The following is a 16,655-nucleotide window of genomic DNA, read 5'->3' as shown; positions in this document are numbered from 1 at the left end:
CATACTAATTACAGAAAAAAGCAATTAACAGTTTCTCAGGAAGAGCAGGATGCAAATCAGGTTCCCCAGTTTTCCCTTCTAGGCTGGTAAAAGCCAGGGTCGGTGCTAAAAACCCACCAGATTGCTATGGAAACCCCAAAGGCCGATAATTCATCCTGTCATGGTGGCAGAGCCGGGCCCAAAGCCATCCTGGGTGTCACCCTGGCTGTCCTGCCTGTCCCTGCCTCACACGGGCAGCCTGGGGCTGTGCTGGGAATGTGCTGGGAATTTGGGAATTTGCAGAGACAGAATTGGGACTGCCCAGCCTGGAGAGGAGCAGCTTTGGGGTGAGCTCATTGTGGCCTCCAAGACCTGAAGGGACCCCACAGAGAAAGGGACAGAGAGACAGGGCAGAGGGAACGGCTTCCACTGCCAGAGGGCAGGGCTGGCTGGGATTTTGGGATGGAATTCCTGGCTGGGAGGGTGGGATGGGATTCCCAGAGCAGCTGTGGCTGCCCCTGGATCCCTGGCAGTGCCCAAGGCCCGGCTGGAGCAGCCCGGGATGGTGGCAGGCGTCCCTGCCATGGCACTGGATGTTCCTCCATGTCCCTTCTGACCCAAACCATTCACCCTGTGACTCCTGCGGGCTCTAAGGCGGATGAGAGCGCACAGGGACGGCTCGGAGCCCGGGCCCTGAGCTCGGGGCCAGCCCGGTGACCCCGGGCCCGGCGGGGCGCCCCGGCCGGTGCTGCCCCCGCGCTCCTCCCCGCCCGCAGGGGGCGCTGCAGCGCCGGCCCGCCCGGAGCATGCGCACTGCGGGCACCCTGCGGGTCCGGGGCGGGGCGGTCCGGACCCACCGGTGCCCGGGGCCGCTGCCTATCACCGGGCTCGGCCCTACCGCCTTCTCCTAGTGGCCGAGCCCCCGTGCTCGGCTGCCGCTCGGTGATACCGCTCTGAGGGTGGCCTCACCGAGCGCCGTGCCCCGGGCCGGTTCTTCGCCCCTCCCGCTGCCGGTGTGACTTTCAACCCCCTGCAGCCCGGGCGGGGCGGGGCTGTTGCTGCCGGTCGCTGTTCCCGCGGTGTCGCCTCGCTGCAGTCCCGGTGCAGCCGCGGTGACACCCACGTGGTGCCGGTGAGGCGGAACAGCCGCCCGACCATAGAGTCCGCGGGATAGAGCGGCGCGGCCGCGCACGCGCTCTGCGCAGGCCCCGCCCCTCGGCGGCGCCGCCCTATAAGAGGGCACCGGCTGACGTCAGCGTTCTCTTCCGCCCGCTCTGCGCTCGCCAGCGAGACAGGGCCGAGCCGCCGCCATTGCCGTGACCCCCCCGCCCCGCAGCATCCGCCGCCATCCGCCACCATGGTGAGCTCCCGCCGCCCTCCGCAGCTCCCGGCGGGATGAGCGGCCGTCGCGCTTCCCGTATCGCCGGGGATGGCGCTTCCGCGAGCGCCGCGGGTCACACGGCGGCGGCTGCGGCCTGTGCCGCCGGGCTGGGCCGCGGCTGCGGGGAGAGGGTGGGGCGGTGAGAGGGGGCCCGTCCGGGCGGCCGTGACACCCCCGGGGCTGGCAGGAGCCGCCGGTGTCGGTGCCGGGGCTGCCGTTGCCTCGCGGGGCTCGGGAGCGGCCGCGCTGATGTGGCAGCGCGCTGGTGGCGCCGGGGACGGGGCGCTGCGGTGCCGGTCGTGCCTTATGTAACGCTGCGGTCTGGGCTGTCACCGGCACCAGCCCGGGCTCGGTTTTGGGGGCGATTTGCGCCCTGCGCCCGCTGCCACCGTGGCTTGAGTGACACTGGGCAGGGAGGGGTTGGTGCTGCAGCCCCGCTGCGGTGGCCGTGCTGCGGGCTGTGCTGTCAGCCAGGCAGAGGTGGTGTCACCATGATTATAGCAGGTATTTATGGGAGATTCGGCTTCTTTGGAATCTGTTTTTGTACACGCTGAGTCCCCCTTTTCCCGTCCCTCAAGGTGAACTTCACAGTAGACCAGATACGGGCCATCATGGACAAAAAGGCCAACATCAGGAACATGTCCGTGATTGCCCACGTGGACCACGGCAAGTCCACGCTGACGGATTCCCTGGTGTGCAAGGCCGGGATCATCGCCTCGGCGCGGGCCGGCGAGACCCGCTTCACCGACACCCGCAAGGACGAGCAGGAGCGGTGCATCACCATCAAATCCACGTGAGTGCCCTCCCCTCCGGCTCCTGCTGCTCCCTGCGCTGGGCTCTGGGGGGTGTGGGCTCCTCCAGGAGGCGGAAGACAATGCTGTTGGGCTTTGGTCTAGTCTAGAAGCTCGTCCCGTGCTCCTGAGGGTGTTGAACTATGGAGCAAGCGTTGATTGGCTTGTGCTCAGTCATTGAGCAGTTCTTGGCTGGGCACTGGGGAAGCAGGAGCTTCATCTTCCCAGCTCAGCACCAGGATTGTTGGATGTCCTGTGGATGTGGTGTGGAGACCCTTGGCAGCATCTCTGGGGATGTTCCTGGTTGGTGTGCTGGTATAGGGAGTGTGAGGACTCTAAAGGGGCAGGAAAAGGAGTGGAGAATATGGTTTGGATTAGTAAGAAAAGATTAAATCCATTATTTAGGGATGGAACCCTTTATGGTGCTGACGAACTGCAGGGAGTTGGAGGAGATTGGGATTTTGGAGGATGTTATGGTTTAGGAAGGACAGGTTGGAGCCTGTGCTCCTGTTATCTCACACATTGACCTCCCTGAATGCACTCCTGGAAATCCTGGAGCCCAGCACTTAGGCTGGAAAACATCTCCAAGGTCACCAGCTCTAACCCAGAGCAGAGCACTGGGTGCCACCTCCAGTGGCGGCAGCTGTTTGTGTGGAGCAAAACATTTCTAAACTTTAGGGAAGAACAACACAGATCCTAATTCTAATAGTTTCTTTTTCTTTCAGAGCCATTTCTCTGTTTTATGAGCTCTCTGAGAACGACCTGGCCTTCATCAAGCAGAGCAAGGATGGTTCTGGTTTCTTGATCAACCTCATTGACTCCCCTGGGCATGTGGACTTCTCCTCAGAGGTCACTGCAGCTCTGCGAGTCACTGACGGTGCCCTGGTCGTCGTGGACTGTGTCTCTGGTGAGGTTTTGTGCAGCTGGGGAGCATTGTGGGGGATTTGGAGATGGGATTTGGAGCTGGGGATGGCTCATTCCTAACTGCTGGTGTGTTTGGCAGGCGTGTGTGTGCAGACAGAGACCGTGCTGCGTCAGGCCATTGCCGAGAGGATCAAGCCCGTGCTGATGATGAACAAGATGGACCGAGCGCTGCTGGAGCTGCAGCTGGAGCCAGAGGAGCTGTACCAGACCTTCCAGCGCATCGTGGAGAACGTCAACGTCATCATCTCCACCTACGGAGAGGGAGAGAGCGGCCCCATGGGCAACATCATGGTGAGAGAGGCTCTGAGCGCTGGGATGGAGCCACTTTGGGGAGAGGGAGCGGCTCCCTCCTCAGGGAGAATTCCCTGTCCCACGTGGAGGATGGGGGATCGTGAGGGTGCCTGAACTCCCAGGCTTGGGATGGCTTGGGGCTCTTGCTGGCTCCCCTCCCAAATTTCCTGTTCAAGGCCTCAGCAAATAAAGGCTGGGATTGTTGCCCAGAGCAGCTGTGGCTGCCCAGTCCCTGAAAGTGTCCAAGGGCAGGCTGGATGGGGCTTGGAGCACCCTGGGGTGGGTTGTGGAAGGTGTCCCTGCTCATGGCAGGGGTGCAATGGGATGGTCTTGCCTTGCCACCTGCTCTGCTGCTCCGTTCCTGGGAAGGAAGTAAGGGTGTCAGGTTCTGAGGAGAAGATGGAGGTGTCCATGCCTTCCTGATCCTCCTGGGAAGGATGGGATTCCTACCTGCACGTGAACCTGAGCACACACCTGGTGGGAGTGGAGGAAAACCAGCCCAGTTCTGTGGTGCAGAGCTAAGATGGTGCCCATCCCAGACCTCCGAGTTGGACAGAACTACTTCAGAATCTTCAGGCCCGTTTTGTACTGGAGTGTTTTTGGGATGGGGTGGGCTGAGGCTGCTCCCCTGACCCAGCTCTGCTGTTCCCTCTCAGATTGACCCGGTGCTCGGGACCGTGGGCTTTGGCTCGGGCCTGCACGGCTGGGCCTTCACCCTGAAGCAGTTTGCTGAGATGTACGTGGCAAAGTTTGCTGCCAAGGGAGATGCCCAGCTCAGCCCAGCCGAGCGTGCCAAGAAAGTCGAGGACATGATGAAGAAGCTGTGGGGAGACAGGTGAGGAGGGAATGGTGGAGATTGGAATTCTAGATCAGCTCTGCGTGGCTGCAGCCTGACACTGCAGAGGATGGGTAAGGGGGGCATGGGGGTGGTTGTGCCTGATTTAACAGGAGTTAATTGCATTTTGGTGAGTGCTGGAAAGCTGAAGGAGGGGGAAAGCAGGAAATGGCTCTTCCTAGTAGCCCTTGGCCCTGCCCTGAGCAGGCAGAACAAGCTGTGTGTCCGTAGCTCACCTGAGCAATTTGTCTGATTTCCTTCTCTCTGCAGATACTTTGACCCTGCTACTGGCAAGTTCAGCAAATCTGCCACCAGCCCTGATGGAAAGAAACTGCCCAGGACCTTCTGCCAGCTCATCCTTGACCCCATCTTCAAGGTGAGTTCCTCAGGGTTCCTCCTTGGCCGGCGCCTCCCACTCTGCGCTTCTGTTCCGTGCGTGATGATGGAAAATTTCTTCACTTTGACCTGACTTGTTTGATTGAAGAAATTCAGCTGTCTGACACACCTGGTTACTCTGAGGGCACATGGGCTGTGTCTCCTGGGGGGAGGCTGGGTGCTGAGGAGGAGCAGGAATTCTCTGCAGGAGCAGTGGTGCAGCTGCTCCAAACTGGGTCACGACAGCGCTGCAATGGCTGCTCTTGTCACAGGTTTTCGATGCAATCATGAACTTCAAGAAAGAAGAGGCTGCTAAACTGATTGAGAAACTGGACATCAAGCTGGACAGTGAGGACAAGGACAAGGAGGGCAAACCCCTGCTGAAGGTGAGGCTGGTCTTGAGTCCTCTGAGGAGCAGCTGAGCAGTTGTGCTGATCCAGCTGTGTCAACATCATCCTACTTAGGAGATTGGGAGGTGGGGAAAGAGGTGAAACCCTGTTGGGAACACTCTGACTGGGTCCTGCTGCTCTGCCCAGGCCGTGATGAGGCGGTGGCTGCCAGCTGGAGATGCCCTGCTGCAGATGATCACCATCCACCTGCCTTCCCCCGTCACAGCCCAGAAGTATCGCTGCGAGCTGCTCTACGAGGGCCCCCCTGACGATGAGGCTGCCATAGGTAGGACGAGCTGCTGCTTTGCTGCCAGGCCTCAGCTCCAGCACGCCTGTAACCACTTTGTTCTCTACATGCACAGCTCAGGAGTGTCTGGGGTTGAGTCTGTATATTTTCTAGCATGGGTCAAACAGTTTTAGTGGCTCACAGCTCTGTTTTGGAGCACTAAGCTGACTGAGTAATCTCAAAATAGCCAGAGGGTCCGTCTGAGCCTAGATTTGTTGAAGACATTGCTTGGTGATGTGGTCTTCCATGGATTCTCAGATTTGGTTGGAAGAGATCTTGGAGGTCAGCCCCATCTCCTGCCGTGGGCAGGGACACCTTACACTGTCCCAGGCTGCTCCAAGCCCCATCCAACCTGGCCTTGGACACTTCCAGGGATCCAGGAGCAGCCACAGCTGCTCTGGGCACCCTGTGCCAGGGCCTCACCTCCCTCCCAGGGAACAGTCCCTTCCCAATATTCCATCTATCTCTTGCCTCTGGTAGTGGGAAGCCATTCTCCATTTCCTCTTGTCCAGACAAAAGCCCTTGTGCTGGGACCGTGGGTGTAGGTCTTGAGTTGGGGTTTTGGGCTTGGGTGCCAGATACATCAATAACTGGGCTAAGCTGGTCTCTCTCCCCCTCCCAGGCATTAAGAACTGTGACCCCAAAGGCCCCCTGATGATGTACATCTCCAAAATGGTGCCAACCTCTGACAAGGGACGTTTCTACGCTTTTGGCCGTGTCTTCTCTGGTCTCGTCTCAACTGGCTTGAAAGTCAGAATCATGGGACCAAACTACACCCCTGGCAAGAAGGAGGACCTGTACCTGAAGCCAATTCAAAGGTGTGTCCTGGCTGGGGCGTTGAGGGGTTCTGGTGCTGTCTCAGGTCTCTTCTGAGGCCTGTCAGGGTGCTTGGTTATGGGCTGAGTGGGATCTCCTCCCCTTGCCAACGTCACTAACCCAACTTTCCCTTTAGGACCATCCTCATGATGGGCCGCTACGTGGAGCCCATCGAGGACGTGCCTTGTGGAAACATCGTGGGGCTGGTTGGTGTGGACCAGTTCCTTGTGAAGACTGGAACCATCACCACCTTCGAGCACGCCCACAACATGAGGGTGATGAAGTTCAGCGTCAGCCCCGTGGTGCGTGTGGCCGTGGAGGCCAAGAACCCGGCCGACCTGCCCAAGCTGGTGGAGGGGCTGAAGCGCCTGGCCAAGTCTGACCCCATGGTGCAGGTGAGTGCATGGTGCAGGAGTGGATCCAGGGATGCTGCCTCCAGTCCTGGGAAAGTATTGAGTTGAGTGCTGGTCCCTGGCTTGGTGCTGTGACACTCCCAGATCAGTGGGGAGAACATCTAGAAGTCTCTTTGTGGCTCAGACACAAAAAGCACATAGAGAATTGCTGGTGTTTGTGGCTGTGGTTCTGAAGCTTCTCCTGGTGTTCCCAGTGCATCATCGAGGAGTCTGGGGAGCACATCATCGCTGGCGCCGGGGAACTGCACCTGGAGATCTGCCTGAAGGACCTGGAGGAGGACCACGCCTGCATCCCCATTAAGGTAGAGAGGCTGAGTGCTGGCTGAGCTCGGGGTGAGGTTTGTCCGGCTCCGGTGCCTCACACCCTCCGTGTCCCCGCAGAAATCGGATCCCGTGGTGTCCTACCGCGAGACGGTCAGCGAGGAGTCCAACGTGATGTGCCTTTCCAAGTCCCCCAACAAACACAACCGGCTGTACATGAAGGCACGGCCCTTCCCCGACGGGCTGGCCGAGGACATCGACAAGGGCGAGGTGTCGGCCCGGCAGGAGCTGAAGCAGCGGGCGCGGTACCTGGCCGAGAAGTACGAGTGGGACGTCACCGAGGCCAGGAAGATCTGGTGCTTCGGGCCCGACGGCACCGGCCCCAACATCCTCACCGACATCACCAAGGGAGTGCAGTACCTCAACGAGATCAAGGACAGCGTGGTGGCCGGCTTCCAGTGGGCCACCAAGGAGGTGAGGGGTGCTGTCTTGGTTCTTGGTCTGGGTGGCATCTGTGGTTCTGCACATCCTTATTTTTTTAATGTTTCTCGTAGAGAAAAATGTAATATCTGGACAGTCTGGTGGATAACATAACTGGCTTCAGGAGGAAAGCACCAGAGCACCCAGAAAGGTGCTCTGAGGGTCTTGGCAGGGATCTGGCCTTATCTAGCAATTGTCAGGATTAGACAGGAGAGGACTGCAGGGTAAATTGACAGACTGGGAACAGCAGCAGGAAGGATTCATTTTCCTGTACACCATTCACTTTCAGTCTGAGGGAGGTTCCAAGCCAGCAACTTCTGTGACATTACTGAGACCAAAAAAAAAAAAATTTCCCATGGCCAAATACTTGTGTTTCAGCACCGTAAATGTGTGACAGCTCTTGTGGCTTGAACCTCAGAGCTGATCACGAGGATGCTGCAGTGGTGGCACAGGGCTGGGAGCTGGTGCCCCACAGACCCCCTAGGTTGGGAAAGACCTCCCTTGGTAGGTTTGAAGGTTCATCCCTCAGCAAGGATGTCGAGCGGCTCCTGGGTGGGCTCACTGCTCAAGGAGCTGCTTCCACAGAGCTCCTGTGAGCCGAGGGAGCAGCACCCCATGTGGCTGTGCCCTGTGGTGGTGACGTGTGCCCCCGTTGTGCCCTGGCAGGGGGTGCTGTGCGAGGAGAACATGCGCGCCGTGCGTTTCGACGTGCACGACGTGACCCTGCACGCCGACGCCATCCACCGCGGCGGCGGCCAGATCATCCCCACGGCCCGGCGCTGCCTCTACGCCTGCGTGCTCACAGCCCAGCCACGCCTCATGGAGCCCATCTACCTGGTGGAGATCCAGGTGAGCAGCCCCATTGGAAAATCTACCAGGATTGCAGACGGGACGTGCCTGAGCTTGTCTGGCCCTTGGTGCTGAACCCAATATCGGAAACTGTGGTGTTTCACCCCAGGGACACTTTTGGCCATGGGTGTGTGGTGTTTCACCCCAGAGACACTTTTGGCCGGCTGGGTGCTGCAGCTGGGTGTGTGGAGGCAAGTCCAGAGGCATGCAGGAGCTCTGGGGGTGGTGGGATGGAGCTTCCTCCTGTATCAGGGTCTGCTCCTTGGGTTTCTCTCTGCTGGAGAAGCTTTAAGGTGATGGGGAAGGAAAGGAGTGGGTTCTGCTGGAGGGTTTGGATCCAGAGCTTTATTCTGGCCCACAGCCCTCTGAACCCACAGCAGCTCCAGCAGAACTCCTGACCCCGTGGAGCTGCTCCTTTAACCCTGGGAGAGGGGCAGGGAAGGGGCAGGGAGCCACCAGCCAGGCACAGGAGGGGAGGTCTCAAGGGACAAAGGACACCTGGATGGCTCAGTGCCCCCGGGGGTAGAATGCATCCTTTGAATCTGCCAATCACTTCTGGAATGCCAGGATTGACAGACGGCACTCAGCAGGGTCAGGGTGGGGGAGGGAGGAAGGGAGAGGTGACTGACACACCTGGGAGGGAATCTTCAAGGGAGGGACCCAGGTTCTGAGGTAAACCCTGAAATCACAACGCAACACAGCCCCTGCTAGCCCTCAGGGAAGGGGGGACAGCAGCTGGGTGCAGTCCTGACTCCAGTCTCTCCTGCAGTGCCCGGAGCAGGTGGTGGGAGGCATCTACGGGGTGCTGAACAGGAAGCGTGGCCACGTGTTTGAGGAGACCCAGGTGGCCGGGACCCCCATGTTCGTGGTCAAGGCCTACCTGCCTGTCAACGAGTCCTTCGGTGAGTCCTGGAGCCGTCCTGGGAGGGAGAGCCTTGGGAAGGGCCTCGAGAGATCCTTGAGTTGGGCTGTGACCCAGCACTGAGCCATGTCCCCAAGTGCCATATCCACACAGCTTTGAAAGCCCCCAAGGGCTGGGGACTCCAGCACTGCCCTGGGCAGCCGTGCCAGGGCTTGACCATCCTTCTGGGGAAAAAGTTTTCCTAGAAATCTCCAGCCCTCCCTTGGTACAGCTTAGGGGTGTTTGCTCTCATCCTGTCACTTGTTGCTGGGGGGAAAGAGACCAAGGTTACAGAACGTTTTGGGTTGGAAGGGACATTTCAGGGTCTGGGCAGGGATACCTGCCACTATCCCTGGCCTTTTCTAGGGATCCAGGGGCAGCCCCAGCTGATCTGGGAATTCCATCCCAGCCCCTCCCCACCCTCCCAACCAGCAATTCCTCCCCAGTATCCCATCTATCCCTGCCCACTGGCAGTGGAAAGCCATTCCCTGTGTCCTGTCCTTCCATAAGTTTGTCCAAAGTCCCTGTCCAGTTTTAGGCATTGGAAGGGCTTCTAAGTTCTTCCTGGAGCCTTTTTTCTATTCCCACCTCACATTGGTGGGATCTCAGGAGCTTTGGAGAGCTGCTCTGGCTTCCTCTGCTCTCTCCATGGATGCAACAGAGAACTACAACCACTCCTGTTCCAACTCACCTTTTCTCCTGTCCCTCGCAGGTTTCACAGCAGATTTGAGGTCCAACACGGGTGGCCAGGCCTTCCCCCAGTGTGTCTTTGACCACTGGCAGATCCTGCCCGGGGACCCCTTCGACAGTGCCAGCCGGCCGTGCCAGGTGGTGGCCGAGACCCGCAAACGCAAAGGGCTGAAGGAAGGAATCCCTGCCCTCGACAACTTCCTGGACAAACTCTAATGACACTCATGGAACTCTGGGAGAGCAGGAAAAATTTAATTAATTAGCGTTATCACCCATGCCGCCAGGGGCTAGATGCCTGTGACCACCATCTTGTTAATTCAATGGGTTTCATAGCGATTTTGAGAACTTCAAATGAGGAAAACAAACAAAAAGAGAAAAAAAAAAGCCTTATAGGTTTCTGTGTTGCACATGACTCATCTTTGCCATTGTAACTAAAACATTTCCACTAGATCTGCCCAATTCTGTATTTATTTGACTCAAAAAAAAAAAAAATACTGCTGCAGAATGGCCTGGAAGGGAGTGGGGGCGTGCTTAAAGAGGACAAGGAAAATGGGGGGAAAGAGAGAGGGGGTGAGGATGCCTTATCTGCAGCGTGACTGTCCGTCGTGCCCATCGCCGCCTGTATTAGTGCCACTGGAATTAATAAAATTGGATAAATGGTGACGAAAAGTGAATTTTTGGGGTGTATTTAAGGGTCGTGGTGGCGCCCTCTGCTGGGGGTGGAGGGGTGGTGCTGCTCTCGGCCCCGCCCATTGCGAGCGGCGGGGCGGGGCCTCTGTCAGAGGGTGGGCGGGGCTTGTTCGCGTGAGGATGCTGCGGCGTGGGCGGGGCTTCATGCGGAGGGTGGGCGCGGTTTGTGTGGGAGGGGGCGGGGCCTGCTGTGCTGGAATGTGGCGGCGGCGACGCGGGCGGCGGCGGCCCAGGTTGGGAAGGGGGGACCGGTGCTAATGAAGGGTCCGTGAGGGGCGATCTGGGGTCGGGAGGGGACGTGAGGGGCTGTGCGGGTGGGAGAGGGGTGATGGAGGGAGGCTGCGTAGGGTGGGGAGGGAGGGATGGCGCGGGGAGCGGTGTGTAGGGGTTGAGGCCTGTGGGGTGGGGTGGGGAAGGAAAGGGAGGAATGGGGGGGGCTGTGGGTGTGGGGCCTGTGGGGCTGGGAGGTGCGGTGGGTCGGGATTGGGGTGGGTCGGGATTGGGGGGCCTGTGGGATAGGGAGGGGCAGTGTGGGAGCGGGATTAGGAGGGGCCGTGGGGTTGGAAAGGGAGGGGTAGGGATTAGGATGGGGAGGGAGTGGGGGGCTGTGGGTGTGAGAGGGGCTCTGGGGAATTGGGGAGGGGCTGTGGGGCAGGAAAGGGAGGCGCAGGGATTGGGAGCTGAGTGCGTGTGGGGGTTGGAGGGGGGCTGTGGGGCAGAGAGGGTCAGTGGAGGGTTGGGAGAGGAGGGGAAGTGGGCCAGGAAAGGGATGAGGAGGACCGGGTGGACAGCGGGTGTGGGGCCTGTGGGGCAGGGAAAGGCTGTGGCCCCCTTCCCTTCTCTGTCCCCTGGGTTTTGGGGTGTGGTGAGACCGGGGGGCATCCCCGGGACTAGCCCGTGGCTCGGCCGCCCGGCACCGCCCGGCCCGGGGCTGAGCATCCCCCGGGGACTCGGGGATCCTGTGCTGGGTGCTGGTGTGAGCTCCCGGGACACAGCCCCCCTTTTCCCGCTGCCACAGGTGCTGATCTCCGGCTGCTCCCCGCTCCTGACATCCAGCACTGGCAGCAGCGGGGCGGCTCCCGCTCCAGAGGGCCCCGCAGCCATGTCCACCTTCCGCCAGGAGAGCGTGGAGGACTTCTATGAGATGGGGGAGGAGCTGGGCAGGTGAGGGACATCCAGCTGCGTTCTCGGGGAGGCTTCCATGGCTGTGCCCCTGCCAGGAGCTTCCCTGGATGCGGCTGCCGGATCCCCCGCGGTGTCCCTGTGCCCCCTCTGTAGGCAGCGGGGCCAGGGCTGTGCAGAGTCAGGCATCTCTGTCAGATAGAGATTTTTTTTAAAGCGTTAATTAACGTTGCTCCCGGTGGAGCTCCCGTCCGGGGCTGGCGGCTTCCGGCCGTCTTCGGTGGCTGCTCCTGGCCCGGCGCCTGTGGGAGGGATCCAGGGTGACTCAGAGCCCGCAGATGGGATTTAATCAGCCGGGATGCAGAGGCGGTGCTGGGGGAGCCGCCTCGGGATCCTCCAGGGCTGCCTCGGCCGTGCCAGCCCCACGCCGTGGCCCCTCCTCGGGCACTTGGGCAGCAAAGACATTTTGGGTCACTTAAGTGGGTTTTTTCCAAAGCAGAGGAACCTCCAGGAGTTGCTGCAGGTTCTTTGTGGCTCTCTGTGGCTGCGGTTGTTTGTGAGCCATGGGGAGGGATGTGGTGGCCATGGCTGGACCCCACTCTGCCCCCCAGGGCTGTGCATGTACCTGGCCATGATCCAGGGCTGTATAAAGGAGTCTCCCTGGCCATGATTCAGGGATGTATAAAGGTATAAAGGAGTCTCCCTGGCCATGATTCAGGGATGCATAAAGATGTAAAGGAGCCTCAGGTCCAGGTGCAGTCACTGATTTCAGGCATTGCCCCTCTGCCTGCCTTCTCCGTCAGGGCTTTGGGGTCTCCCGGGACCACTGGGCTCTGGGATTTGCTCCTGGGGGTCCTGCCTGGGAGGGGAGGGCTGATGGGGGCATCTCCCACCTTGGGTGATCACAGCAGCACCTGGACAGCCCAGGGAGGATTGGCAGCTGCCACATTCCTGGCAGGAATTTCCTCCCTCCACCCTTTGCCAAAGCCCAGGAGCGGGCCGGCATCCCCAGATCCCAGCTGGTGGCACTCCTGGGGGAAAACCTCATCCTGCCGTGCCCATCCTGGAGCTGCTTCCAGGCAGGACACGCTCTCCTCCCTCCCCCCGCAGCGGGCAGTTCGCCATCGTCAGGAAGTGCCGGGAGAGGAAGACGGGGCTGGAGTACGCGGCCAAGTTCATCAAGAAGCGGCGGCTGTCGTCCAGCCGCAGGGGCGTGAGCCGCGAGGAGATCGAGCGCGAGGTGGACATCCTGCGCGAGATCCAGCACCCCAACATCATCACCCTGCACGACATCTTCGAGAACAAGACCGACGTGGTGCTCATCCTGGAGCTGGTGTCCGGAGGGGAGCTCTTCGACTTCCTGGCCGAGAAGGAATCCCTGACGGAGGAGGAGGCCACGCAGTTCCTCAAGCAGATCCTGGACGGGGTGCACTACCTGCACTCCAAGCGCATCGCACACTTCGACTTGAAGGTGAGCTCTGGGGGCTGCAGACACCCCCTCAGGAGCAGGGATGAGCCCCCAGGTGAGCTCTGGGAGCTGCAGACACCCCGTGTTCAGCTCTGGGAGCAGGGATAACTCCCAGGTGGGGTCTGGAAATCAGTGCTGAGGAGTGGGGTCAGTGCACTCCTGCAGAGCAGTGGGGCTGTGCTTGGGATTTCTCCCAGCTTGAGGCACTCGTCCTCTCCTCTGCAATGAGGAGCTCAGGGCAGTTCCCCCAGGCTGGTGTGTAGGGACAGACGCAGCTCCTCTTCCCCCACAGCCAGAGAACATCATGCTGCTGGACAAGAACGTGCCAAACCCTCGCATCAAACTCATCGACTTCGGGATCGCCCACAAGATCGAAGCTGGGAATGAGTTCAAGAATATCTTTGGGACCCCAGAGTTTGTAGGTGAGCATTCCTGGGGGCTCCTCGGGGTACTGAAAGCTTTGCATTAATCCTGGAGGGACACCCAGCACTCTGGTGCTGCTGCCAGGATGTGTCCATGGGGCCAGGCTTCCTTCCCCCACAATAAATCCATTTTCTCCCCTTTCTTCCTAAAGCCCCAGAAATTGTGAACTACGAGCCCCTGGGGCTGGAGGCCGACATGTGGTGAGTGATTCCCCTCCCGAGCCCCTTCCCACGGCTCCAGCAGCCAATCCCCTCGAGCTGGTGGATCTCCCCTCGTGCCAAAAGCTCCGTGTGACTCCAGCCTCCTCTCCCTCTCTCTTCCAGGAGCATCGGGGTCATCACCTACATCCTGTGAGTATAAGGGAGCTCCGGAGGGGACAGGGCTGCAGGATGAGCCCCCCAGCTCGGGCTGGAGCCTTGTTGGGGTGTCCCAACCCACTCTCTCCTCAGGCTGAGTGGAGCCTCCCCGTTCCTGGGGGAGACAAAGCAGGAGACGCTGACCAACATCTCTGCTGTCAACTACGACTTCGATGAGGAATATTTCAGCAACACCAGCGAGCTGGCCAAGGACTTCATCCGCCGCCTGCTCGTCAAGGACCCCAAGTGAGGGACAGGAGCAGAACTGGGGCTGTCTCTGGGAGAGGGGACAGTCCCCCCTGGCCACCCTGCTGTGCACAGGCAGCTCCCTCTCTCCTGCCTGCGCCAGGGTGGGGTGAATGCTGAGATCCCCCTGAGGGTGCAGTAGCTCCACTGGGCTTTGGGAGGGTTTTGCTGGGCCCCCAGGGCTCAGGGTTTGGGAAGGAGCAGTGGGGTCAGGAGGCTCCCACAGGATCCTCTGCCTGTGTTTCTCTTGGGAAGCAGTTTGAGGGGTTGGGGCTGGATACAGCTCCTGCCTGGGCGGGGCCCTGAGTGCAGCAAGGCTCAGCCTGACCCCAAAGGCACTCCCAGCATCCAAGCTGCTTTTCCAGGGCTGTAACAGGGAAAGAGGAGCAGAGCCTCTGCCCTGATCCCAGCCTTGCTGTGTTTGCAGGAAGAGAATGACCATCGCCCAGAGCCTGGAGCACCCTTGGATTAAGGTGAGAAGTCAAAGAATCGGCACTTTTTGGGTGCCTGAGCCCTCGAGGCCGGGGCTCTGCTGCTCCCCCAGCCCTGTGGGGCCGGTTTGGTGTCACTGCCTGCGGGTGGGTGCTGCAGCCACAACTGTCCCTGCCACAGGTGATCAAGAGGAGGAACGTCCGCAACGAGGACAGCAGCAAGAAGCCCGAGCGGCGCCGGCTGAAGACCACGCGCCTGAAGGAGTACACCATCAAATCCCACTCCAGCATGCCCCCCAACAACACCTACATCAACTTCGAGCGCTTCTCCAAGGTCATGGAGGAGGTGGCTGCGGCCGAGGAGAGCCTCCGAGACCTGCAGAGGAACAAGAAGTCCTTCCAGGAGGACATCGAGGCGCTGCTGTCCATCTATGAGGAGAAGGAGTCGTGGTACAAAGAGGAGAACGAGAGCATCAGCCAGGACCTGCGGCAGATCCGGCAGGAGCTGCAGAAGACGGAGGCGCTGAAGAAGCAGGCGCAGGAGGAGACCAAGAGCGTGGTGCAGGCGGCCAACGGGCTCAAGCGGCGCTACCGCAAGCTGGAGAACCACTACGAGGCCCTGACCAAGCAGATGGCCTCGGAGATGAAGTTTGTGCAGGAGCTGGTGTGGTCCATCGAGCGGGAGAAGCTGCAGAGCAGCGAGGGCGACGGCAGCATCCGCTAGCCCGGCCGGCCCCGGGGGCTCCGCTGCTCCCCTGCTCGCCCCGGGGCAGTGCCCCCGGCCCTGCCGGTGTGCAGGGGGGGCTTGTGCCTCCCTGGAGCCCCCACCTCGGGGGGCTGGGGCTGTGCCACCCCAGGGCTTGGCTTCCTGCCTGCAGCTCCTGCCTGGCTCGTGTCCCTGCGCTCCCCGGGACGTTTGTCCCCCCCTGTCACCAGGGTCCCTGAGCTGCCCCAGCGCCCCGTGGGGGGGTTGGGAGGCAGAGCTCCTCTCTGCGCTGCAGCAGCAGCCACGCATGGGCTGGGACCAAGGACTGATCCCTGCGTGGCCTCACACTCTGCAGCCCCCCAGAAGCCCCTGCACCCCACATTCCCCCCAGAGGGCTGCACCCCTTGTCCCCCTGTCCCAGGCCTGGCTCCCCCTTTTCCCAGAATAAAGGTTTCTGTGTAGTGGGGTGGCTGCCTCAGCTCCTGCCATGGTGGGACAGGGCTTGGGAGGGACATAAGGATGTGCCCTGTGGTGACAACTCCCCCACTGTGCTCCCATCCCAGAGCAACTTCCTTAATTTGGGGGGAAAAAAGTTTTTTTTTTCCTTATGAGACCCAGTGCTGGTGGGTGAGCTCACTGTGGGCACGGAGGGAGGTCTAGGGATGGTTTGTGGGGTGTTCCCAGGCTGGGGGAGCCCTCAGCTCCTCTTGCCTGAGATCCCTCACCCCTGGGGACAGGGGGAGCCAGGTCCCAAGCGCCACATTCCAGGTAACACCAGAGCAGGGAGCACGTTTGCCCCGGGAGCACGTTTGCCCCGGGAGCACCGCGGGTTTTCCGACTGCCTGTGGCCCCCTGGAGCCAAGACCCAGCAGAATTTGATCCGGGGGAATCACCAGCCAAATGCCAGCGGTCGGCAGGCGTCCCCCTGGCTGGCCAGGGTGGGTTCACCTCCAGCTCAGCTCCAGGCCCAGGGGATTTGCTCCATTTAGGATTTATTTGTTGCTCTTGTGTCCCCTGTGGCTCCCTGGGGATCAGGGGGGCCGAGGGGCTGTGCCCCGTGTCCCTGTCCCTGCTGACGTTCCAGCAGGTGTAGGTTTCACCCCCATGCACGGGACACGTGGGCCTGTGATAATTTCATCTGCCCTGGTGCTCGCTGCCAAGGCACTTGGCTCCCAGGGGAGGTGGCGTGACTGGGGCTGTCCCAGCGTCCAGCACAGCCACGGGCTCTGGCCACGTGAGTCAGGGGACACCTGGGGGCTCAGGATGGATCTGGTGCAGCCCCAGCTCTGTCTGCAGAGGCAGTGGGTGAAAGGATGTATGGAAATCCTATAGCCGCGGCTGTTCCCAAGCCGGGCAAAGGTCACATAGTGAGAAACATTTCCTGGATTCTCTTCCTGCCCAGGGTTTGGGTTTCACACTCCCAAAAAGCTCTTGGAAGGCACCGGTCATTCACCCCGGCCCCGGAGCAGCAGGGGAATCTCACTCACGTGGATGTATGAAATGACACCAAAATAGCTCTAAAAAAGCAGAATTTCGGGTGTGATTCACGAGT

At 60.3% G+C, this 16,655-nt stretch overlaps 2 protein-coding genes across 3 annotated transcripts; both read left to right on the top strand.

The window, feature by feature from the left end:
* The first annotated feature begins 1,252 nt into the window (after positions 1-1,252).
* Positions 1,253-10,238, top strand: EEF2 (eukaryotic translation elongation factor 2). The gene is made up of 15 exons (XM_084221091.1): positions 1,253-1,339; positions 1,939-2,153; positions 2,877-3,058; positions 3,155-3,366; positions 4,023-4,201; positions 4,472-4,577; positions 4,849-4,962; positions 5,113-5,251; positions 5,874-6,069; positions 6,204-6,462; positions 6,675-6,782; positions 6,862-7,215; positions 7,888-8,070; positions 8,840-8,972; positions 9,684-10,238. Exons 1-15 carry the CDS (start codon positions 1,337-1,339, stop codon positions 9,875-9,877), a joined length of 2,577 nt encoding a protein of 858 aa, XP_084077217.1. The 5' UTR covers positions 1,253-1,336; the 3' UTR covers positions 9,878-10,238.
* Positions 10,239-10,517: 279 nt separating this feature from the next.
* DAPK3 (death associated protein kinase 3) lies at positions 10,518-15,540 on the top strand. Of its 2 annotated transcripts, none has more exons than XM_084221054.1 (9): positions 10,518-10,584; positions 11,370-11,515; positions 12,584-12,944; positions 13,234-13,363; positions 13,516-13,564; positions 13,688-13,714; positions 13,814-13,966; positions 14,394-14,439; positions 14,579-15,540. In XM_084221054.1, the coding sequence occupies exons 2-9, from the start codon at positions 11,454-11,456 to the stop codon at positions 15,119-15,121; spliced, it is 1,371 nt and encodes a 456-aa protein (XP_084077180.1). In that variant the 5' UTR covers positions 10,518-10,584; positions 11,370-11,453; the 3' UTR covers positions 15,122-15,540. The 2 variants fall into 2 exon arrangements, with proteins under 2 accessions (XP_084077180.1, XP_084077181.1); XM_084221055.1 differs by having other exon boundaries at positions 10,544-10,615.
* The last annotated feature ends 1,115 nt before the right edge of the window (positions 15,541-16,655 follow it).

Source organism: Fringilla coelebs (assembly GCF_963513975.1).
Source record: "Fringilla coelebs genome assembly, chromosome: 24".
Taxonomy (NCBI): domain Eukaryota; kingdom Metazoa; phylum Chordata; class Aves; order Passeriformes; family Fringillidae; genus Fringilla; species Fringilla coelebs.
This window is presented reverse-complemented; position numbering and strand designations above follow the sequence as displayed.

What these genes read in the sequence shown, in the direction of transcription:
- EEF2 (XM_084221091.1), top strand. An exon ending in TGCATCACCATCAAATCCAC is followed by an intron (nt 2,154 to 2,876) that starts GTGAGTGCCCTC and finishes TTTTTCTTTCAG; the next exon opens with AGCCATTTCTCTGTTTTATG. An exon ending in TCTACCTGGTGGAGATCCAG is followed by an intron (nt 8,071 to 8,839) that starts GTGAGCAGCCCC and finishes TCTCTCCTGCAG; the next exon opens with TGCCCGGAGCAGGTGGTGGG.
- DAPK3 (XM_084221054.1), top strand. Translation starts at nt 11,454, where the DNA reads ATGTCCACCTTCCGCCAGGAGAGCGTGGAGGACTTCTATGAGATGGGG. An exon ending in ATGGGGGAGGAGCTGGGCAG is followed by an intron (nt 11,516 to 12,583) that starts GTGAGGGACATC and finishes CTCCCCCCGCAG; the next exon opens with CGGGCAGTTCGCCATCGTCA. An exon ending in CTGCTCGTCAAGGACCCCAA is followed by an intron (nt 13,967 to 14,393) that starts GTGAGGGACAGG and finishes CTGTGTTTGCAG; the next exon opens with GAAGAGAATGACCATCGCCC.